Source organism: Aptenodytes patagonicus, chromosome 1, assembly GCF_965638725.1.
Source record: "Aptenodytes patagonicus chromosome 1, bAptPat1.pri.cur, whole genome shotgun sequence".
NCBI lineage: Eukaryota > Metazoa > Chordata > Aves > Sphenisciformes > Spheniscidae > Aptenodytes > Aptenodytes patagonicus.
Genome location: NC_134949.1, coordinates 202,282,292 through 202,306,264, shown reverse-complemented (window position 1 = coordinate 202,306,264; position 23,973 = coordinate 202,282,292). Strand labels below are relative to the sequence as shown.

At 37.6% G+C, this 23,973-nt stretch overlaps 1 protein-coding gene across 3 annotated transcripts in view; it reads left to right on the top strand.

The window, feature by feature from the left end:
• Positions 1 to 22,978, top strand: part of PDS5B (PDS5 cohesin associated factor B) — a 124,747-nt gene extending 101,769 nt beyond the window's left edge. Inside the window, exons 26-35 of one of the 3 annotated variants that reach the window (XM_076364272.1) lie at positions 1,920 to 2,034; positions 2,409 to 2,541; positions 3,342 to 3,461; positions 3,790 to 3,852; positions 6,576 to 6,721; positions 8,720 to 8,819; positions 15,471 to 15,913; positions 16,005 to 16,106; positions 18,935 to 19,076; positions 19,911 to 22,978. In XM_076364272.1, the coding sequence (XP_076220387.1) occupies positions 1,920 to 2,034; positions 2,409 to 2,541; positions 3,342 to 3,461; positions 3,790 to 3,852; positions 6,576 to 6,721; positions 8,720 to 8,819; positions 15,471 to 15,913; positions 16,005 to 16,106; positions 18,935 to 19,076; positions 19,911 to 19,946 (1,400 nt within the window). In that variant the 3' untranslated portion in view covers positions 19,947 to 22,978. Of the gene's footprint in view, positions 1 to 1,919; positions 2,035 to 2,408; positions 2,542 to 3,341; positions 3,462 to 3,789; positions 3,853 to 6,575; positions 6,722 to 8,719; positions 8,826 to 15,470; positions 15,914 to 16,004; positions 16,107 to 18,934; positions 19,077 to 19,910 lie in introns of all 3 variants that reach the window. The other 2 variants (XM_076364271.1, XM_076364273.1) reach the window with 2 other exon arrangements.
• The last annotated feature ends 995 nt before the right edge of the window (positions 22,979 to 23,973 follow it).

The window sequence follows — 23,973 nt, the reverse complement described above, 5'->3', positions numbered from 1 at the left end:
TAAAGTTAATAGTGGAATGTCAACTGAAACACATTAAAAACTGCTTCGCAAAGTACACTGGATTTCAATTACATAAATATAACTTGAAATAGAAAGAAATTGGGTGATTTTATTGTTTCTTGCAAACCTTATGAAGGCTTACGCTCTATGTAGTAGAGATATTACTCTTGATAATTAACTGCATCAACTGCAATGACTGTCTAAAAGTATCCTTAGAACTTGACAGCACTATCTTCTGTGGGCCTTTATTAATTTTGAACACTTTCCTTGCTATTATGAATAAATCCAAATGTTTGATGTAGGCTGTGCATTACCCCTATTTATACAGACCTTTAAGAATGGGATAGATTGAGTAAGACTTGATGTATGCATAGCAATTATTTAGTTAGTCTTGTGAAATCTACAATAATGATGTATTTTATTTGATGCGTACAGTATTTGTCAAGCACATCCTATATGAATACATATATTAGAGATAAAAATGTCAGTGTTCTAATGTATTTTAAAATAGTTTTCAGATATTATTATATATAATGATTTACAGATGTTTGGACTTCTTATTCATAACCTAATACAGGATAGTTAAAAGCTTACTGAAAGAAGATTTTCCAGGCTTTGTCACGTCTTTCATGACCACTTACTAGCTCAAAAATGCGAATTTTTTTTTAAATTTCCCCCCCCACACCAAAAGCAGAGCCAGGAATTTCCCTCCTTCCTTCACATGTACATTCAAGTGTTTATCCATAGGCATGTTAATACTATGACTTTGCATTTGCCACAAGCTCTCGAGATCAAATACTTGTACCATAGTAATATACATAGAATACTAGCATGCCTTCCTTGCCTATTGTCCTGCCTGTTGCACAGGGTACAGGTTTAATAACTTAGGTGTGCTGTGCATCCTCCAGTTCCTCTCAGTCATTAGGCTAAAGAAAGCAGTGTGGACATTTTCTGCAAAATGCCTTTTGACTTTTGGTGTACAACTTGTCTTTTTGTTGTCCTTGCCCTGTGGAATATGGCCTTTTTCATTCTGGTTTTCATCATCAAACTCTGAGGTGCTGAAGTTCACTCTGCATAGTGTGGGTTAGTCTAGGAATTTGTTTATTACATTATGGAATGTGTATTTTGTGATCATAACTCTGAGAGGGCCTTTGGCAACTATCCTTACCTTTTGAATCCCCGAGGAAAATAGGCCATCTGACTGTTGTGATGTAGGAAAGACTTTCTCCTGCTGAGAACTTGCTGAGGACTACTTACAAGTCTTGGAGGATGCTAGAAAAAGTTTTGAATGCTTTGTATGTCATAGTTCAGTTGTGCTGCTCTGTTCAAGTGGGATTGAGCCTTTCAAATTCAGTCCACTACTACTTTATTATGGCTTTCATGTTACCTCCTATCCCTTCTTTAAACAGGTAAACAGTCTGTGGGTTTGGAGAACATTGTGGCAATTTGACTGCAAAGCCCCTGCAAAGGGCATTTCTTTCTGTTCTGTTGACAGCAAGGCTGTACGCTGCAATGTCTAAAGAAAGACTAGTAGCTTATCCTGCAATTGTGCTGGTCTCACATCTTGCAGTTAACATGGATTTTGTGATCTGTCCTCACTTGTGTTTTTCAAAGTCTTTCAGAATACAGGCTTTGAACCGAGGAAAGGATCGGGAGTAGGGGGTGACTGTAGCTGTATTCTCAAGGTAGCTAGAAAATATGCATCCCTGAGTGAGACACACTTAAAATCTTAACGTTTGCATGCATGAAACATCTGCACATCAACCATCAGATGCAACATCATAAAGAAATGATAGGCCCACATGTGCCTATACTTTGTCTTAATGTATGCTGACCTTAAATTTTGCTCTTTTCTCTGTAGTAGAAAAGCATATTTCTTGATACGTAGTCTTCTGATGCGTCTGTCTTCTGCTTTTCAGAGAAACTGTTGTCACTTCTACCAGAGTATGTTGTTCCTTATACTATCCATCTTCTAGCTCATGACCCAGATTATGTCAAAGTCCAGGACATTGAACAACTCAAGGACATTAAAGAGTAAGACTACTTTTAATAGTGTTATTTCTAGGGTTAAAACAATCTAACTTTATTCCAAGTGAAATTTTAATTCATTGTGGTACCCTGATACACTGGCCAGTGCACATAATGATGGCAGTTATTTCTGTAAAATACTGTGAGAAATAGTATATATGCTTTTTTAGTGCTCTGTGATATCTTACAGAGGAACCTTCACCTTCTGCTCATCCTACCTTCATTTCTTTTTTTTTTTTAAAGAATTGGTTTCCCAGAGTTAGACTGGTTCAAATTCATAATACTAGTAAAACCTAGAGTAAACAACTTTCTCAAATGTGCTTTTTTAAAGAATTCCTTTTGTATTTTTATTCATGAGGAGTACTGCATTTCTCCTTTAGGTGCCTGTGGTTCATACTGGAAATATTGATGGCTAAAAATGAAAACAACAGTCACGCATTTATCAGAAAAATGGTAGAAAATATCAAACAGACTAAGGATGCTCAAGGACCAGATGATCCAAAAATGAATGAAGTAGGTGATACTTTTTGATTGGAAATTGCATTTAATTCTGGCCTGCTTCTGGGAATGAGCTGCTTTTTGTTTACACACCAACTTTAAAATGTCTTTCAATATAATTGTATGTGGGAGATGATGCTTTGTATACTGTAACAATTATATTTATTGCAGTTTAGATGACAGTTATTTTCTTATGCTTCAGTAGATCTTGCATGTTTACAAGGGAGTTGTAAAAGTTTGCAGTCCTTCTGTTTCTGTCTCAGTAAGATTATTAAATGCTAACTTTAAATATATGTAAACTACAATTTTTACTGTTTAAATCATCCACTAAAGTGCTTTGTAATATTTCATTTTAAAAGTGCAAGAGTAAGCTTTAGTATAGGAAGAAAAATATATGCATTAGGTGCCTCCAGTGTGTATTGTGTAGTGAATGTATCAAACCCTGATCTTGTTTTTGAGGTTTTTGCATCACATAATGTACAAACTTGTCACTTTTCTGCTTTTCCCAGAGATAAGAATTTTTTTTTTTAGCTTTGTCTTTGAAACCATGGCATACACTATCCTTAAGTGTAGAAAGATCATGAAAGCTAGCTCTCTTTAACTGCTGGGCATACAGTGCTTTTGTCTTTTGCTCCTATATTTTGGTACCCTGTGATACACTGTTTAAGATGCAAGCTAATGTTAAATGTTTAAGATAATTGCTTTTAAACTGTGAGTTCTTGTAGTTCTCTGCTCAGAAGATACTGTTTTTTGTCATGATTTGTGATGAACTTCTAAAGTGTTGTTTGGTTTTTTTTAAATTTTATTATTTACAGAAACTATACACAGTTTGTGATGTAGCAATGAATATCATTATGTCAAAGAGTACAACATACAGTTTGGAATCCCCTAAAGACCCTGTACTTCCAGCCAGATATTTTACTCAACCTGACAAGGTATACCTTGGCATTTAATTTTTCTTGAGATAAGTCTGTTTAAATCTTTGTTGAAAAAAACCTCTGAATTACAACTAACAGTTCTTGTAACCTCAGGCTTCTCCCTATTATATTGTAGTTGAATACGTATGTATATGTTTTAATAAATATTTATATATGTGTACACACACTGATTTCTCCCCCTGTGCTGAGATACTGTTGTTCGGGTTTAAAATTTCAAAAGCAAAAATGATGTAAAGAAAATCTTTCAGTACTACCTCCAAAATGTATACATCTTGTTCATTGATTATTGCTGTGATTTCTCTTCCCCGTCCTCCTTTCTTTACAGAATTTCAGTAACACCAAAAATTATCTTCCTCCGGAAATGAAGTCTTTTTTCACTCCTGGAAAGGTATGTATGATGTGTGGGGGGGTTGTGGTTTTCTTTTTGGTGCTATGTTGGCGGTTTTGGTTTGGTATTGTTTTTTGGGTTTTTGTTTGTTTTAAGAAAACTAACATGTAGTTAATGAAACACTTCAAGTTTAAGCAAATACATTATTTCTGCGCAAAGGGTTTATATGCCAACGATTAGTAAATAGGTAGAGAGAAAGAGATAGGTAGAAGGGAAAACTGCTACTGTCTGTGCTGGGTTTGTGGTAATAGTAGGCAAAGCCTGTTGTCTTTAAAAAGAGAGAGTCCAAAAAAAAAAAAAAAGCCATAATATTTGACAAGTTTGCAAAATGGTTAACCTTTTTTTTTTCTGCAGAAGACGACAACATGGCATATGAAGTGACAGCTATGGAAAACTCTAATATAAATTATTTTTAAAATCACATAAATTAATCTTTGGCAAAGTTGAATACCATTTTACAGTATCTTAGAAGATAACTGACTGTTCTATGGTTATATTAATTTGTTCTTTCTAAATATGCATTGTATTGAATGCCGGTGTTCTTTCTTCACTAAAACTAAACCCAGGTACTCTTTAGAATAAAATAAAAATCTAGTAAAGGAAAAGACAAATTGTGGTTTTCATCCAGATTAATGTGTCCTATTCTAGATTACAGGAGAACATTCATTTGCTACCTTGCAAAAGAAATAAAAGCGTAGCATCTTCATTACCCTTAACTTTGCTAATGAAACATTAGCTGTGAGCTAGTAGCTTACTAATAGAGGAAGAATGCAAGTTAAGAAAAAATGCATACATACAGGAGCATCTTTTTGATTAGAAGTTGAAAGCCAACATTTATTGATTGGAATATATCATCACTGTATTGCACATTTGAGTATTTGAACTCCATGGATTAGAGGTTCATTTCTTACTGAAGACGCAAAAGTTTTTAAAAGGAAGTTGCGCGTCTTCCAATTGCTGATCAGTAGTCAATGTTAAGTTCTCTCATCTAGTTTTTGACATAAAATATTCTTGCTAGTTTGTCCCAAACTTAATATATTAAGTGTACTGTGACAATATCAAACAAGAAACATGGTTTATGCTATCACGAAAAATCACAGAATCGCAGAATGTTTGAGGTTGGAAGGGACCCCTGGAGGTCATCTAGTCCAAAGCCCCTGCTCTCTCAGACTTTTCTCATATGAGAAGTGCTCCAGTCCCATCTTCATCTTAGTGGCCCTTTTCTGGACTCTCTCCAGTAGCTCCATATCTCTCATATATCCTAATTTGAAATTCTTCCGAATCCTAAGGTAGCTTTTATATTATTTTAAATTTTGAGCACCAGGTACTCCAGCTCTTTTTTTGTTGTTCTGAAATTTTGTAACAAACAGCAGAGGTGTATTTGACCACCAAAAATTTTCAGTTGCTTCACCATCATGAGAGCAACGTGGAATGAGAGTTGGTCTAGGGAGTCTTATTTTTGGGAATGGAAGACTAGTTTGAGTGGATGTTAGTGGGGTGGATATAAGCAGGGAATGGTATCTGAGGGCAACGAGGTTTTGAGTGTAGGTTCTGTGGTAAGGGAGGAACTGTTAGTGCAGGCCCTGTTAGTGTTAGCCCCTCCTTAGTAGGAAGTCCAGTCCAGTGTGAATTTGAACATCTCTGCTTTTGAGCTCTCTCTGTATTCACCTATTGATTAACATTAAGTTCTAAATTAATAGATGTAAATTCTTAAATGGATTTTGTTCTCCAAGGTTTATTTTTGGAAAGGATATGCTGTTTTTCTTGTAGTCAGTGCAGAGTGAATCTTTGGTTTAAGTGTAAAATTCCCTCCAGCTATAAAAAGTATAACCAGCACATCCATGGTGCATATCTCTGAAAAAGGAACACTCAAAGCTGCTATGATGTGCATGTTGAACTTTTTTTTTAGCTGGCACTAACTTTAGACATAGCTAGAACCTAATATTGCAATAGAAGATGGATCATCCTAGATAATCAGAAATGTGAGGAATGGTCTTTAATTCAACATTTTTGTACATGGGTGTTTGGCATAAAGGTGTAGTCTCTTTAGGAGTAACTGAACTCTTTCAACTCTCTCAAAAGTTAGTATGAGCTGGAGGTATTTGGCATGTCTGAAAGATAATCCACTTAAATGAATAACCTGAAGCTCACCAGTGTCTGGAAATTTTGACACCTATTAAAAGCCTAACTTTTAAATCTGTGCATGAAGCATCAGAATCTTCTCCACAATATTTGATTTTTGAGGCTCTCATTCATTCATTCCCAGTTGAAACTAGTGTGGTTTGCCATTACAGCTAAGCCAGTTTAATGGCTTCTTTGCTGAAAGGGCTGTCCTTCTGCTATTTCTGTTTTGCCAGTACAGATGCTTATCTGATCCAAATGGTGAGCTGGTTCAGGCAGCTAGTTCAGCAGAAAGCAAACTGCACAAAAAGTCCTGAAGTGGCTTACTGCAAGGTCAGGTGAGCACCCAATACTACCAATGAGAAGATAACTGAATATAAGGGTAGAGAGAAGAATACCACAGGCAGCTAGCTATTTGATTACAGCTTTGTCAGCTTCCTTCTGGTGTCTGTTGTAATTTTCATATGAAAATGTTTATAGCTTTGTGTTAAAATTAAGATATTGATTGCAGAAGTGAAAACTGTGAATATTTTAAGCATAGTACATGTTAACAACATCTAAACGTGTAGTTTAAAATAAAGGAAATATATTTTTGGTTTCAGCCCAAAGCAGCCAATGTTCTTGGAGCAGTTAATAAGCCTCTTTCGTCAGCAGGCAAGCAGTCTCAATCCAAATCTTCACGAATGGAAACTGTAAGCAATGCCAGCAGCAGTTCAAATCCAAGCTCTCCAGGAAGGATCAAAGGGAGGTTGGTAGACAACAAAGGAGCTTTAATATTTCAAGTATTTGTAATGGAAACTTTGAGTATTTATATGTTTTCTAAGTGAGAAACAGAATTCTACTATCTTATTTTGAAGTAAGTTAGAGTACTGCATTGGTATAACTGAAACCATGAATTTGGCTTTCTAACCCCTGAAATAAATTTGCTTTAAAAAAAATAAATAAAACCCAGAATCAAATCACATCCAGAGTTGGCTGTAGGAGGGAAGGAGAGTCGCATGTGTTTATTTTTATATATATATACATGCACACATGTATATATGTGTGTGTGTATACATATATCTGCAGTTCCTAGGAACCTTGTGGCCTGCTGTAATGTTAACAACATGTCACAGACAGTGAGGACTGTAGGCCATTGTGGTGATCTTGCATGACTTTCTCCTCTATAAATTTGGCCTGCACTTCGCTGGACTTCGCAGATAAACATTTTTGGATTTTAAATTCCTTCTGTGATGGAGAGGGGAATGTACTGTAACACTAGAGAAGTCGTCTTTCTAGTTATCTGTCTTTAAAAATTATAGCTTATTTTGTGTTAATTTTTTAGGTTATTCATCAGTTACTGTATCTTCTAATGTTAATTTTTTTAACTGAAAGTCACATCATCATTAATTTTTTTCACAGACATTTAGAAATTGCATAGCCCCCACTATTCATATTTTCTCACATTAATTCAAGACTGTGAGGAAATGTTATGTTTGGAAATAAGACTTCTCATTTGGTACTTCTGTGACTATTTAAAATATAATATTAATTTTAAATGTAGTGCAGTGTTTTACAAGAAATACTTTTCAACTCCATGGAAAGTCCACAAAAAGGCTTATTTCTTACAAGTCATGCAGGTTCACGTGCCAAAATACATTATTGGCTAAAGACAGGTTGGAATCCAGATTCTTCTCTATATCCAGTGAAATGAATCTGAGACCAATACTGTTCTACATCCAGTTCATTTAAAAAAAATGCTGCACTTGCAGCCTAACATGTTCTGTCGTCTTCATGATCTCCCCAGTTCACCTAAGTTAAACTCATTAGTGTTTTGAGTGGAGATACCAAAGGAGAAGAAAAGTCCTCTAGAATTGATGGTAATGATTCAGTATGCATGGTATTTCCAATTCAGTCTGACTGAGTATATACAGGCAAGCTTCCACCTGTTAAGACGATGTATAAAAACTGAGCTTCTGATTACATCACAGTTATTACAGATTGTATACTTGTAGGAATGAGAATGTCTTTCTCAGTCTATGCAGTGTCCAGGCTAGGGAGTTAAGAGTTTGTGTATTTGAATACCACTTTTCATTTCAGTGCATAGCATAATTTCTTTTCGTTAAAAAATGTGCACTCTTATTTAAAAATGTTGCTTCTACCTACCCCAGGGCAGATGAAACGAAATGACTTTTGTGTATTGGCTTTTGTATATTACCTTTTGTCTGTGGGTCTCAGTGTTTTACATATGCAGGAGGTGGTATTGTCCACATTGACATATGTAGAAACTGAAATAAAAATGAAATTGCTGCCCTAAATAATAACAGAAGGCTGAGGGATGAACTGGTCTCTGAAATTTAAATCTGCTGTTTTATTGCCTAAACCTCACCACAGGAAAGCATGCATGCTTTGGCTGGTCTGTCTGTGGGGATCTTTGATATATGAAAGTGTATGCAAATGTATACAAACGCACAGATCTCTTGTAACTCAGTAAGGCTCTTCTGTTTCAAAAAGCTGCTTATCTTTCCCAGTGAAAAAAGAAGATTCAACTTGGCTTATGACTGACACCTTTGTCCTGAGACTTAGATGTTCTGGCTTGTGATACGCGGTAGCTATCATAGCCAGAGTGAAAGGTTCTTTCTGCCAGATTGTTCATGGTTTAGGAATAAATTTCTTCTGAAGATTGTTGTTCTTAATATATATTTTTTTTTAAACTATTGCCCACTGTATTATAATAATGAGGAAAATAAATGTTTATTCATTCTAGGCTTGACAGTACTGAAATGGACCACAGCGAAAATGAAGAATTCACACTGGCTTCACCCTTACCAGGGAAGAAAACTGACAAAAGGGACGACTCTGATCTTGTAAGGGTGAGCTGTTTGGTTGCATTGCAGGTGTTTCATTTTAAGTCACCAAGACTTTAAAGTAAAAATTAATGTGATCATACTTGATATCATTCAAGAAAATATGCTGAAACATGAAATTGAGTTGACATTGTAAACTACTGGAAAATGTGTTTAGAGTTGGATATGAAAATGCAGTGGAAAAAAAGGTTCAGTTTGTCTGTTTTTCACGTGTACACTACATGCATACGTACCTTTGCATCATACTGACAGCTCCTGTAAGCTTTCAAGATTACCAGTTATGATTTGCAGTTTGGTGATATTGACGGGGTAGATTCTGCTAGAGCTAGGTTGATGAGAATTAGTCCACGATTTGCCTCATTCTCAGGATTTGTTGATGAAGCATTTGGGACATTGTTCAAGTTGATAGCTTCTTTGAACTTCTGTTCCCCAATATACAGTAGAGATTTTTTTTTTGTATGTGTTATTGATGTTTACTTGAAATATAGCTTTGGAATGATTAATTAGATTAGTTTAAGAATTACCAACTATACTGGAGCTTTGGGGGAGCAGTTTAACCTGTCTGAAATTTCAGATTGCCTTCCAAGGTTGTAAAAGTCTGTATCATATATGGTTTCTTGCTTGTAGCTAGCAAAGTGATAATACCTCATTACAGTGTTGATGCATCATAATTCTTGCCTTTTTTGTACTGTCCCATCACTGGTGCTAAGGCATGTTCTCCTTTTCCAGCCAGCTGTGTTTTTCTTTCAACAGCTGTAAGGAATAGCAACTGTTTCTTCTCCTGGTTATCTAGAATACCAAGAGGGCATAATGATTTGACACTGGATTTAGAAGTTCAAGGAAGAGTTATCTGAATAGCCATATGGATTCTGTTTTGTTGCAAGCGGCTTGTCCTGCAGTGAAGGCAGGAAAATGCTTGGTTCTGAATGCCAGGTATCAGAAGTTGCAGCATGATATTAAAGCTGTCTGTGCATAGTATGGTCTTCAACAGACTTTTAGGGCAGAGTGAGCTAGCTAACTGGTATTTACAGACCAATACAATCCCATAGGATGTAAAATAGTTGTAATGATTAACAAGCAAATTGCCTATGCTGTTAGATAAACAAACTGTTCTGTGAGAACATTGAACCCCAAGGGGTAGCAGAATGGTGTCACTGCTGTGCTCTTGTACAGTGTCAGGACCATTCAGGAGAAATTACATGTGTCTAAGAGAGAGATTTTAGTGACTAACCAAGCCTGTCAGTGTTTAAGAGGCATTTGGACAATGCCCTTAATAACAACATGTTTTAACTTTGGTGAGCCCTGAAGTGGTCAGGCAGTTGGACTAAATGATCATTGTAGGTCCCTTCCAACTGAAAATATTCTACTCCTATTCTATTCTAACCAAGGCCTTTGAGAGTGGCAGGGCTTTGAAGGTGGTAGCCTTGTCCGTACTTATTCTTACTGATGGATTTACGTATTTCCGTAGATCAGTAATGCTAAAGGTTCCTAATGAGGATATCAAAACTGGTTTGGACTCTCACTCAGGTGTAGTACTTTAATATGTTAATGAAATTATAAACAGGCTAAATATTGTCTCAGGCAGTATTTACACCTCTATCAGAATACAGAAAAATAAACCACCGAAGAAAATTATAATTGTATTGCAATTCTAAGAGCAGTTCAAGTAATAAAAATTTCATGTACCACTAGTAAATTTCAGTTCTTCATGCCTTAATAGCAGTTGGCAGTCTGTAAATTTTGTAGTATTTGGGATGTGCATGAAAAAGTAATAATACCAACAAGATCAGATTTGTTAGAATTGGATTTTCCAGAATGCATTAAGGATGTCCTATATCTGATGTCACTGCTGCTTGATTTTTTTTTTACTGTCTCTGGCATTTCTCTATTCTCCCATTATGTCAGTCTGTTGCATTTTTTTTCTAGGTTGCTTGGGACATAAGCTGCTGACCAGTAAAAATGTCCTGAATTTTTGCTTGTCTTGAAGTGCAAATAACCATCTTATGCTGTGATGTCTTGTGGGAAAGCAAACTGGCTTATAACAAAACCAGAAAAATCAGGAATCTCTTGTCAAAAAAAACCCAAAAACAACCACTTCTGATGCTTCCTCTATCAATATGTCAGTTCAGCTGTAAACCTTGAAAAGTCTAAACAGCTGCTGGCATGCAATTCATGTTTAGAAGCATTAGGTTGAATTGGTAGCCGGCAAAGCGAAGTAATAAAGCAAATACAGTTTAGTATTTCAAGTACTTTTGAGGGCATTTGTATTTGACTTTGACTATGTAAGCAAGCTGCTTAAGGTCATTGATTCAGAACTCATTTTTGGTTTTTTGGAGCTGAGGAGCAGGTTATAGCAAGCATTATCTGAGAAGCAGAATTTTAATTGAGGACCAGAAAGTCCATGTTTTAAAGATGTCACTGTTCAGGATGCTTGTCCAGATTACATCATAGAGTGAGATGTTTATTCTAAGGTTGTGGGACACTGTTTAACCTGAGGGAGAAACTTTACTTTGAAACTTGGCTACAACTACTTAGTAAAAGCAGCTGCAATGACAGATGCGTACAATCACTGCAAAAGCAAATAGAACAGCGAATAACAAGGATGTCACTGATCTAGATCAACAGTTTTGTCAGTGAAGTCATGAACTGGCAGGAGATGTCATCATTGTTAACACATTTTTCTTATTTTCTTCTAGTGTAATTCTTTGTCCTTCAATTTCTTTTACTTTATTTCTTCATATCCTTTCTAGCTTTTCTTTCTGCTTTTCTTGACCAGGGTTTATGGCTAAAGTGGAGACATATATTTGTAAGCTGACTTCTATCTTATGTCACAAGGGAGACGTGAATGAAAAAAAACATTCAGTCTGGTTTCAAGTGGCATAACTATCATTATGTAGATTAAATTGCAATGTGGCAAATACTAATAAATGAGTGTTTGTATGTGTTGAAATACAATAATGTTAGTTTGAAATAAACATTGGTATGAAACTGTGAAATACTGTAAGTATTTGAACTTCTGGATCATTTCATGGTCCAAAATGAAATAGTCATGGTCCCCATGAAATGGTAGGTGGGTAAATTCCACCCCCCACCCCCAGGGGTTGGGGCAATCCTTCTGGCCCTAATAGCTGCCTATTGAAATCTTTGCACTGTTTATGGCTCTTCACTGTGCATTTTAGAGAACTAGAGCATGGAGAGGTGAAGAATCATAGAATCGTTTAGGTTGGATCAAGATCAAGATCAAGTCCAACCATTAACCCAGCACTGCCAAGTCCACCACTAACCATGTCCCGAAGCACCACGTCTACACATCTTTTAAATACCTCCAGGGATGGTGACTTAACCACTTCCCTGGGCAGCCTGTTCCAATGCTTGACAACCCTTTCAGTGAAGAAATTTTTCCTAATATCCAATCTAAACCTCCCCTGGCACAATTTGAGGCCATTTTCCTCTTGTCCTATTGCTTGTTACTTGGGAGAAGAGACTGACACCCCCTTCGCTACAACCTCCTTTCAGGTAGTTGTAGAGCATGCGAAGGTCTCCCCTGAACCTCCTTTTCTGCAGGCTAAACAACCCCAGTTCCCTCAGCCGCTCCTCACAGGACTTGTGCTCTAGACCCTTCAGCAGCTTCGTTGCCCTTCTCTGGACACACTCCAGCACCTCGACGTCCTTCTTGTAGTGAGGGGCCCAAAACTGAACACAGTATTCGAGGTGCGGCCTCACCAGGGCCGAGTACAGGGGCACGATCACTTCCCTACTCCTGCTGGCCACACTATTGCTGATACAGGCCAGGATGCCATTGGCCTTCTTGGCCGCCTGGGCACACTGCCGGCTCATGTTCAGCCAGCTGTCAACCAGCACCCCCAGGTCCTTTTCTGACAGGCAGCTTTCCAGCCACTCTTCCCCAAGCCTGTAGCGCTGCATGGGGTTGTTGTGACCCAAGTGCAGGACCTGACACTTAGCCTTGTTGAATCTTACACAGTTGGCCTCGGCCCATTGATCCAGCCTGTCCCGGTCCCTCTGCAGAGCCTTCCTACCCTCAAGCAGATCAACACTCCCGCCCCACTTGGTGTTGTCTGCAAACTTACTGAGGGTGCACTCGATCCCCTCATCCAGATCATTGATAAAGACATTAAACAGAACTGGCCGCAATCCTGAGCCCTGGGGAACACTGCTTGTGACTGGCCACCAACTGGATTTAACTCCATTCACTACCACTCTTCAGCCTGACCATCCAGCCAGTTTTTTACCCAGTGAAGAATGCGCCCGTCCAAGCCATGAGCAGCCAGTTTCCCCAGGAGAATGCTGTGAGAAACGGTGTCAACAGCTTTACTAAAGTTTAGGTAGACAACATCCATTTCCCTCATCCACTAAGTGGGTCACCTTGTCATGGAAGGAGATCAGGTTAGTGAAGCAGGACCTGCCTTTCCTAAACCCATGCTGACTGGGCCTGATCACCTGGTTGTACCATACGTGCCGTGTGACAGCACTCAAGATGATCTGTTCCATAGCCTTTCCCGGCACTGAGGTCAGGCTGACAGGCCTGTAGTTCCCGGGATCCTCCTTCCGGCCCTTCTTGTAGATGGGCGTCATATTTGCTAACCTCCAGTCAACTGGGACCTCCCTGGTTAGCCAGGACTGATGATAAATGATTGAAAGTGGCTTGGTGAGCACTTCCGTCAGCTTCCTCAGTACCCTTGGGTGGATCCCATCTGGCCCCATAGATGTGTGTGTGTCTAAGTGGTGTAGCAGGCCACTAACTATTTCCCCTTAGATTATGGGGGCTTCATTCTGCTCCCCATCCCTGTCTTCCAGCTCAGGAGGCTGGGTACCTGGAGAACAGCTGGTCTTACTGTTAAAGACCGAGGCAAAGAAGGCATTAAGTACCTTAACCCTTTCCTCATCCTTTGTCACTGTTTCCCCCCACATCCAATAAAGGATGGAGATTCTCCTTAGCCCTTCTTTTGTTGCTAGTGTATTTATAGAAACATTTTTAATTCTTTTACAGCATTAGCCAGATTAAGTTCTAGTTGGGCTTTGGCCCTTCTAGTTTTCTCCCTGCATAACCTCATGACATCCTTGTAGTCCTCCTGAGTGGCCTGCCCCTTTTTCCAAAGGTCATAGAGTTTCTCTCCCTTTTTTTTCCTGAGTTCCAGAATAGTTTCTGTTCTGAAAGCTTACGATTCAGAAAAGGTTCTATCTTTCTTGATATGCTAGAGGGATGGGATGCCATCCAGAGGGACCTTGACAGGCTTGAGGAGTGGGCCCATGTGAACTTTATGAAGTTCAACAAGGCTGAGTGCAAGGTCCTGCGTCTGACTTGGGGCAATCCTTAGTATCAATACAGACTGGGGGATGAAGGGATTGAGAGCAGCCCTGCCAAGGAGGACTTGGGGGTACTGGTGGATGAAAAGCTGGACATGACCCAGCAATGTGCACTCGCAGCCCAGAAGGCCAATCGTATCCTGGGCTGCATCAAAAGAAGCGTGGCCAGCAGGTCGAGGGAGGTGATTCTGCCCCTCTACTCCGCTCTGGTGAGACCCCACCTGGAGTACTGCATCCAGCTCTGGGGTCCCCATTACAAGACAGACATGGAGCTGTTTGGCCCTCTTCTGGACCTGCTCTCAGAAAGTGGTCAGAGGGATAGAACACCTCTCCTGTGAAAAAAAGACTGAGAGAGTTGGGGTTATTCAGCCTGGAGAAGAGAAGGCTTTGGGGAGACCTTATTGCAGCCTTTCAGTATATAAAGGGGACTGATAAGAAAGACAGAGAAAGACTTTTTACCAGGGCTGTTAGCGACAGGACATGGGGCAATGGTTTTAAACTGAAAGAGGGTAGGTTTAGACTGGACATAAGGAAGAAACTTTATACAATGAGAGTGATAGGACAATGGAACAGGTTGTCAGAGAAACTGTGGTTGCCCCATCATTGGAAGTGTTCAAGGTCAGGTTGGATGGGGCTTTGAGCAACCTGATCTAGTGGAAGATGTCCCTGCCCGTGGCAGGGGGTTGGACTAGATCATGTTCAAAGGTTCCTTCCAACCCAAACCATTTTATGATTCTTTTAAGGGTTGGGTGGGGTTTTTCTGCTGCACAGAGCAAATGTTGAGTCTTAGTGCAGCTCTGACAGCAGTGCTTTGGCAGCTACCACTAATTCCTGTTCTTCCATTCTTCAATTATAAATTCAGGTTGCCCACCATCTTCTGTATTAGTGCCTTGCCACTGCCAGCATGGGAGTGAGGCATAAGCACCCTGCAGCTCACAACAGAGCTGAAGCCACAAGTTGACAATTCTCATCCTCTGTATCTTTATATTTTCCTATTGATAAAAATGCAGTTATGGATGTTCTAGCCAGTTGTGTTTTGCCACAGCTGAGGATACAAATGAGGAGGACCGTACGCACTTCAGTGTTTTAACGGCTCACCTTTGAAATAATCTTTCTCTTTTGTCTGGCATTTTATATGTATATATGTGTTTATACTTTTGCAGAGTTTTTTGAAATGGATATTGTAGACAATCTTAGTAGACAACTTGTGTAACTTGAAGACTCTTTGTCTTGTTGGGGGGGGAGTTTCTGTAGCTTTTGCGCATGTGGCAGTTTAATATGGCAGTTTAATTTTTTTAATTTAAAGATGTAATCTTACCTTTTCAGTCAGAGATGGAGAAGCCTAGAGGAAGGAAGAAAGCAGCTATCACAGATTCAGAAGAGAAACTAAGCATAGATGACCTGAATAAACTGGGTCAAGAGCAGAAACTTAGAGGTAGTCAACGGGGAAGGAAGAGACCTGCAGTTGTTTCAGAATCTGATGAAACACAATGGCAAGAGGAAAAAAGGCTAAAAGAAGATGTAATAGAAAGTGAGGATGAACAGAACAGTCCACCAAAGAAAGGGAGACGAGGACGCCCTCCCAAAGCAAATAATGGAGGAACACCAAAGGAAGAACCTGTAGCAAAGTCATCAAAACGGAGCAAAAAAAAACAAACACCAGCAACTGCAGCAGAAGAGGAGGAGGAGGAGGAAGAAAGGCAAACTGAAAACATTGAACAAAAGCCAAAAGGCAGGCAAAATAGGACACCGAAAAGAACACCGCAAAGGTAAGTCTGTCTTCTTGTAAGCTGCATCTTTTTTATCCTTGGACATTAGTTATAATTTGATACTTTGCAATTTGGGTCTTCCTCAAAACAGAGCAGAACCATCTGAAACTAGTACAGTTGAATCAGCACAGTCTACGCCACAGAAAAGACGAGGAAGGCCATCAAAAACACCACCATCACAGCAAAAAAAAGTGTAAGTGGTGAATATTTTCTAAATTTGTATTTAGTGAAAATTAAAAATATGCCTCTGTGCACCCAAACAATCATTTACTGAAAATATTTCAGAATACTTTAATTGACAGTTAAGAAAATAAATTGTCATTGTTATTTCTAAAATGTTTTCCCTAGCTGCTTCTCCTAGAGCATCTCAAACCAGAGCAAGAGGCTACGAGTAAGTTTAATGTACTCAGGTAGCATATATGTAGCTTTGCTCTTCTAGGAGAAAAGGTAATAAAGCACATGAGGGCCTTGAAGACAGGGCTTTATTAGGACTTCAAGGAGCAAAAAGTGCTCCCATTTGTTTTGGAGAGGGAGGAAGAATCAAATTGTTACTGTGGTGAAACAGTATTGTGGAGAATAAGTTTATTCTGATTCTCCTTAAATTAATGTTCACTTTCTAATTTGTGGCCTTCTCATTATCCACTTGAATCGCTTCCAAATGAATAAAATGTGCTACAATCCATGAAGGATAGTAGCTCTTGAAAATTCTGAGGCGTATTAAGCTCTAAAATAAAGGTAAACTCTGTGGCTAGCTTCATTTTCTTGTGCCTACTGTAGGAAACTACAGGTATCTCTACCTTTTCTGTACATGTACACTTCTGCTTTACATATATTGCACGTACAAGTAGACAGGACTTACTGGCCCACTGGTTTTTGGTTTTGTTTGTTGTTTGGGGTTTTTTTTTCCATACTGGAGGTCTTTGCCTGAAAAAGCTTGTACCCTCAATTCAAATTCTAGTTTCATATCAGATAGCGTGTTCTGGCATTTTGCACACACAATATCCAGACCTTTCCAGTGTACTGTTTCCCTACCTCAGGTCAGACTTCTCCTGCTCCTTTACTCTGTAACCAGAAACACAGGTCCCAACACTGTCTTGGTTACTACAGAAGTCACTGCTACATGTGCAGTGGAACAAGAGTTGGAAGCTGCTACTGCCATGCAGAGAAGACATGCCAACAAGTTCTTTCTGGGTGATGTGCTATGTGGCATTGGTCAAAGATGCCCTTTAGTAAATACTTCAGTAGCTTCTGATTCACTTCTCAGTGAAATCGGTGAATTCAGTGTGTTTCTTTACCCCGTTTTAAACAGAAAGTAAACTGTATCAGTACACGTGATCAGTAACAGGCATAGCTCTTGTTCCTGTGTATGTACATTGTTGCTGGCATGAGGAGCCCAAGTAAGTTGTTTCAGGGTTCAGAGTTGTTGGGTCTGTTCCAGATTTCATCCAAAAAAATATTGTTTGTATTTTTTATTTTTTGTGATCAGACCACCCAAATTTGCAAGAAAAAGATGAGACCGCAATAATTCCTCAGTATTCCAAGTAGATTGTAGTCAGACCTTTCTCCCTTTTCTACATACATATCTACAGTAGTTTAAACTAAAGGGAGTTGATAGACTGAGCAGCACTGTGTACCACAAGATAGAATGTATTTAATCTAAATGCTTAAAGCTTTCTGGGCTCCTTGGGGATGGATTTGGCATAAGAATTTGGGATTTTACCTATGAGGTGATAGTGTATAACCTATTTCTGATAGCTAATTGGGTTACCAATTAGCGCATGTGAACTGGCATATTTTTGTAATATGTGAAAAGATGAACCTAGCTTGTGAATAATTGTTTCCTTTTCAATTCTGTTGCTTCTATCAGTCATGGTAGGCTTGAGTTGGGCTAATTTGTATTGTTTCTCAAAGGATGTAATGTTGGTTGGTGCTGAAACCCCCACTATACTATAATTACTATATGCAATTCAGAGATTTTATTTTGTACAGATTTTAGTGTGGTTCTCAGGACTGAAAATGCCCACCACGTGTGGTTTGCTGCTGTCGGAGGACAGTTGTTTTGGATCTGTATGCCCCCACTGGGGATTGAAGTGTGTTTGTTGTCTGTCTGGAACAGAGTTTCTGGTTTAATACAAAAAGTCGTGTAGTTTGGGTGCACCAAGACAGCTTCGTGAATCTAACCAAGGTGCAGTAAGTGGGATGATTCAGTGATTTGATTCTAAACTGTGCTAATGACCCAAACCAAAATGGTAATGTGGGTGCAGCTGTGTAGTTATGGATACATATCTAGTTGTCTTTTTTTTTTTTTAAGGTGGGGGGGCTAGTTCTCATTTTAAGCAAATGGGTGCTTTTTGCTTGTGGTTCAGCTCCCATGACTAACAGAGACAATTTAAGATATTGTTGACTGATTGTTCTTGACTATCCTGATTTAAGGTATTGTTATCCTGATTATCCCTAGCTCTTAGCATGAGCTAGCTTGGAAGACTTGTGTTTAGGTTCATTATAGTGTTAATTTCATAAATAGCAATGTGGGTTCTTCTATGTCTGTAAAAATATAGATGCAGTTATTCAAATTTTGTTGTGTATAAACTCCTGTGGAAGTAGAGTACATCTATTCATGGACTTGAATAGAAGGGGAAAAAAACCCCCAAGTATTCAGTTTCTGGCTGTTTGGCTTTTCCTGTTCACTGGTTACTGTTGTGTCAGCCTTCTTTGGCCTGTATTCTGGCACTGAAGAGAGAAATCTGTCTTGTCTATAGATGCAAAAATTGTTCAGTTTTGTACTTCTAACTATCTGTTCTGGAAGAATTTGGTTTTCAAATGCTGTCGTTGAGCCTCCTAGTTTCAATTCTTCTATTCTGTGTATGGATGAACTAGATAGGTATATAAGGTAGAAGTATTATATAACATGAAATATTAAGGCTGCTGTTCTTGTAAAGTAGAATATTTGCTCTCATATGGTTTATACATGTGCAGACCCATATACTGTGAAACTGATCTTTATTTTTCTTCTGATTGTAGCCGTGCAGGACGTTCCAAACAAGCAGCCAGTAAAGAGAATGAATCTAGTGAAGAGATGGACGTGTTTCAGAGTAGTTCGCCTGTCAGTGATGACATTCCCCAGGAAGAAGTAATGGAAGAAGAGGAAGTTTCCACAATCAATGTAAGAGAAGTGCTTGAGATTTTCTTTGTGAGTCTTTGTGGTGTCCTCTGTGTATTGATATTCAGAGAATGACTTCTCCTGTTCTTAGAACTTAACCTTCCTCCTTGAAAACGAATGAAGTGGTTGTCAACTGCCACTGTTGTGTAGTGGCGCTGCACTGTAGTTTTCCAGAGAAGCTGCATTTCTTACAAAATGTCAGTTTTTGTCAAGCATCTTAAATTTTGTGTTCTGTATAGCTTTTGTTATTTGTCTGCCTGAGTTGTGTAGTATCTCATGGGAATTATTTTCTAGGTAACTCATGCCCATTCTTCTCAGCTAGATTGTAATAGTGAATAATGTTTCTTTATACAAAACTGGAACGCAAAATGAATAGTACTGGAAAATAAGTATGGAATCGTGGAGCGGAATTCCAAATCAATTTCTTCCTCTTACCAGCATACACAAATATGTTAAAATAAGTTTGTTTATTACATTTATTTCATACAAATACGTTAGTAATGTTAGTAGTAATACTAAAAAACGTAACTGTGAATGCCTTCACACTTTTGGACACATCTGATGATTGGAGCATCTGAGTGTATGAAAACTCTGAAAAAGGAAACTAGATTATTTTTGAATACTTGAAGGACACAGGCTCAGTAACATCAAACAAAGTTATGTCCTGGTCATTGTCTGAGACTTGTACCTGTGATAAAATGAGTAATGAATGACACTGTATACAGTTAGTCAAACATTATTATGAGAGTAAGCATTTTGCCATTATAAAATATATTTGTTCTTGAATTTTTCAAAACTTTTCTGTAAAAACATTTAAAATACTTTTTCTCCAAACAGGTCCGTCGCAGAACTTCCAAAAGGGAAAGGCGATGAGTGAGCATGTAGTTATCAGCCTTCCAGGTGAAAGCTTTGAAGAATGCTTTTAATATAAAGCTTGAGACTGAATGAAGCTGTTAGTGCACAAATGGGGTTGCTGAAAGAAAGACAAAACCTATTTTACTTTTACTGCCCCTGCATTTGCAGTCCCTAGGTCACAAGCTTTAGCCACACACATGTTGATATCATTAACTGTGGATTTTTGTGAAGTGTAATGTGCGCTGGCTTTGTAGACATATGAACTAAAGAAGAAAACTGTAAATAGTTCTTTTTTAATGTTTCTGACTTCTAAAGTGCTTGTATAGCTTTTATCTGCGGCTTTAAACTAACAGTACCCCACTGTTTATTGGATCTATTGATTTAAAAAAGAACAGAGTTTGAAAATTGATCTCAAGCAATATCTGTCAGTGTTTGTATTTGTACTCTTGTTGACATTTAACTGTGAAAAAAAAAATCAGTTGAACAAATAGTGCCACTTTATTTTGCCGCTATTTGTTGAGAAGAAGAAGAAAAGAAAAACGGTCTTTTTCCTTCATGAATCTAACCTGGTGTTTACCTTTAGGCACCTACCTATCATCAGAGGTGCTAAATTACTTTCTTTTACAGTTGAACAATGTTGGGATAGAATAATACAAGAGATGCAAATTGTGAAAGAAGTTGTTTGACTTGTTTTACACCTCAGTATTGATGCCAGACTTTTCTGGACTTCTAGTGGCATTGAAAATTCAAAAAGGATTTAAAATATTTTAATTTTAAAAGTGTGTTATTAAATAATGTACTGAATACCCTACCCATTTTATCTTCCCCTATCAGTTTTTATTAATCTACTGTATCAATAAAATTCTGTAACTGAGTTTTTAATAGTCTAGTATGTTAATGTGTATAGATATTTCCTTCTGAACATGAAGTTCACAAAGAGCAAATTATTACTACATTATAATATGAAATCTGATATATAAACATTAGTGAAAATACAGTTCTTATTACAATGTAAAGTTAATCACAAAGAAAAAATTTTATTGATGCAGTGTGTCTTTATAAAGCTGTTCTTGAGAGCCAAGTGTTTTGTATTTTATAGTGAAGTTGCATGTTTATGAAAAATGTGCTGAAAATGGGATGTAATGTTTTTTTGGAAACTCGTATCTAGCAGTAGTTTATCGTAGGTAGCCTCATGAGAGAACTTTTTATTGAGAGTTTATTGTACCTTTTTGTTTTGTTTTTGGTTTTTTGAGCCAAATTTTTTTGGTATGAAGAGCTAAGTTTTTGTTGAATAACCAGCTGTTGATTATTGCAGTCAAGGTATTCAAGATTTGAATGAAGCTCCATTTTTATTTTGTGCTACCATAGACAGGTTGGTTTTTTGGGTTTTTTTTAGGTATAATCTGCAAAAAAAAAAAAAGAAACAAAATACTTAAAGCAGTATCCTGTATGCAGTTTTACAGTTTACAAACTGTGTCTTTGAACCAAAATGTATAGGTTACTACACTATGCTTAGCCAAGCACATATTATTTCAGGTGCTGTTCTCCCTCTGGTTCCCTACAGTTGACAACGTGAAAAAATCAGTTTCTAATTTAGGAAAATTTTATCTCATTGAATAATGGAGCATTTTCACATAATCCATCAATAAGTAAGTTATAGTTGCAAGGTGGCCTGTAAAGATTAGAGGAAAGGATAATACTAAAACACGGATTTACCGATTTCCAAACTGTAAGATCACTAGTAAAGAAACCTTTAGAATTTTTTCATTATGCTTTTTTTTGTTGTTACCAATGGAAAAAGGTATTATAAACAATTAGATTATTCTGCCTCAGCTTAATTCTGCCCCCCCCCCCCCTTCAGCTTTTCAACATTTATACCTATAGATATGGAGGAAATACTGCCTAAAAAGGCAATTATGGTTGATTTGAATTTACTTTGAAATAGTTGGCACAATGGAACTGGCTTACTTATGTTTCAGCAGTGCAAATGCAAGTTGTTGGGGTTTTTTTGTGGTATAAAATGATTGAAAGCTAGCTTTATATTTTCCTCTTTGACAGAATTGCACTGAAAACATTTATGGAAGATGTACCTTTAAGTCCATTTTATACAAAAATATGAAAAACTGATGCTGAAACTGCTGCAGACTCTTGAGGCTTTATGTGCATAAACATGGTTAGGTTAAACTTCATTGAATATTGATGCACATTATGATCAGTAATGTTTAATGTAAATTTAAACTATAGTTTTGCAATTTAAATGTTGATTTCTTGGGTTATAATGTGTAATTCATTATTTCTTGAGAAATAGGCACAGCAAATATTTCATTCTTATATTCAAACCTCTTAAGTTCATTCTCATCTCATAAAGAAAATGAATATTTTATGTACTAACATTGAGATCTGCATACAGTAGCTACAGTAGAGTATAATTATGTATAAAAGATAAATTGCTAACATTCAGTTAGCATGCTCTTCTGCAATGATAATGTTAAGTTTATAAAAATGTACTGTATTACATTAAAAGATCAAATTGAACTCACTGTAACAAGTTCCAGTATGAAATTTTTATGAGATTACCGAAGTATCTTGCTGTACTTCGCAGCAAATTAAGCTTTTGTGTTACATTTCCTTTTCTTGCTGCAGTGCAACAGGAAACTTTCAGTGATCTGTAGTTCATATGTAAAATGCAAACAGTGATTGTAATCTTGATACTAGTGTTTAAGAATAACTCAGTCTGATTCCAGAAGCATGGGATTCTTTACTTTTCACCAACTGAGATAACGAATATTTAGGGTTAGCTAATCCACTAATAGGAAGGAAACATGAAATTGCTTGAGAGTTCTAGTGTGAACTTCTCTTCCACCTACGATAATGTAGAATCCTGTATTAATTATACTTGACTCTGCCAATTGACTTTATTTTCTAGCAAAATTGAACTCTTTTTTCAAATATTTTGACATTTGCTGTTTTGACATTTTGATCTATGTGAACAAAAACATCAGAATTTACAAAAAAGCATTCATATTAAAGACATTTCCACTGAAAATGAATATGCTCAATTTGTGAGTAACTTGCAGAAAACTTAGACTTGAAGATTAAATGCTTCATTCTGGCATAGCATTTGTCATCTGATACTAAAAAAACACCACCAAACTTCACATAGAGGTGTGTGTGCAGTTTTCTTGCTATTTTTCTTGCATGTGTAGGTTTTGACAGATTATCAGAGTCTGCTGTTGTGAACACACACAATAGGGTTTGGATCTGCAAGTTTACATCCCTGTGGTTCTGTGGGGTTAGTTCTTAAATACATTCATCCTACGCAAATACAAGTACAAAATCAAGTACATTGATATGTTTGAATATTCTAACACTTGTGCACACAGGGCATGTAACGGAAAGAGCATACGTGTATCTTAAAACTGTATACCCCAGACATACAAAATTCTGAGTTTGTGGATGGAAATATTTTTAAAATTTGTGGGTTTTTATATATATATATATATATATATAGTAGAGATTTGATACATCTTTACCTCATCAAGGTAGGTGCAGTACATATTTTACAAAGAATTTTTTAGAGAAACATATTCAGGTATACCACCGTGTTTGTCCAAGGCAGCATGTCTACAAACACGTGATTAAGATGAATTCTAGATGGCCATCCCGCTAGTCTGATGGCTCTATGAGGACCAAAATGATAAAATTCACCTGACCAAGACCCTCTGTCCAGTCATCCATCAGGAGGAGCAGAAGAACCTGAATGCATTCTTGTTTCCTGTTATGCTCACAGATTGCCATTCCAGTCTTTGCATCTTTGTTGGATGTTGCCTTTACAAAAGACGTTTACTAATTTAGGTGCAATTTCCTAACGCTGACAGAAGTAGACTTCCTGCTGTGTCAGTAGGTTTGTCCAACATACTTGGGACACCTGCTTCATTATGTACAGTACAGCTTCTGGTATTTTGTTGCTAGTGGAAAAGTAAGAAGCTGAATGTTGGCAATGGGGATAGAAATATAGAAAAAAACCCACCCAATTTGCTTTGAA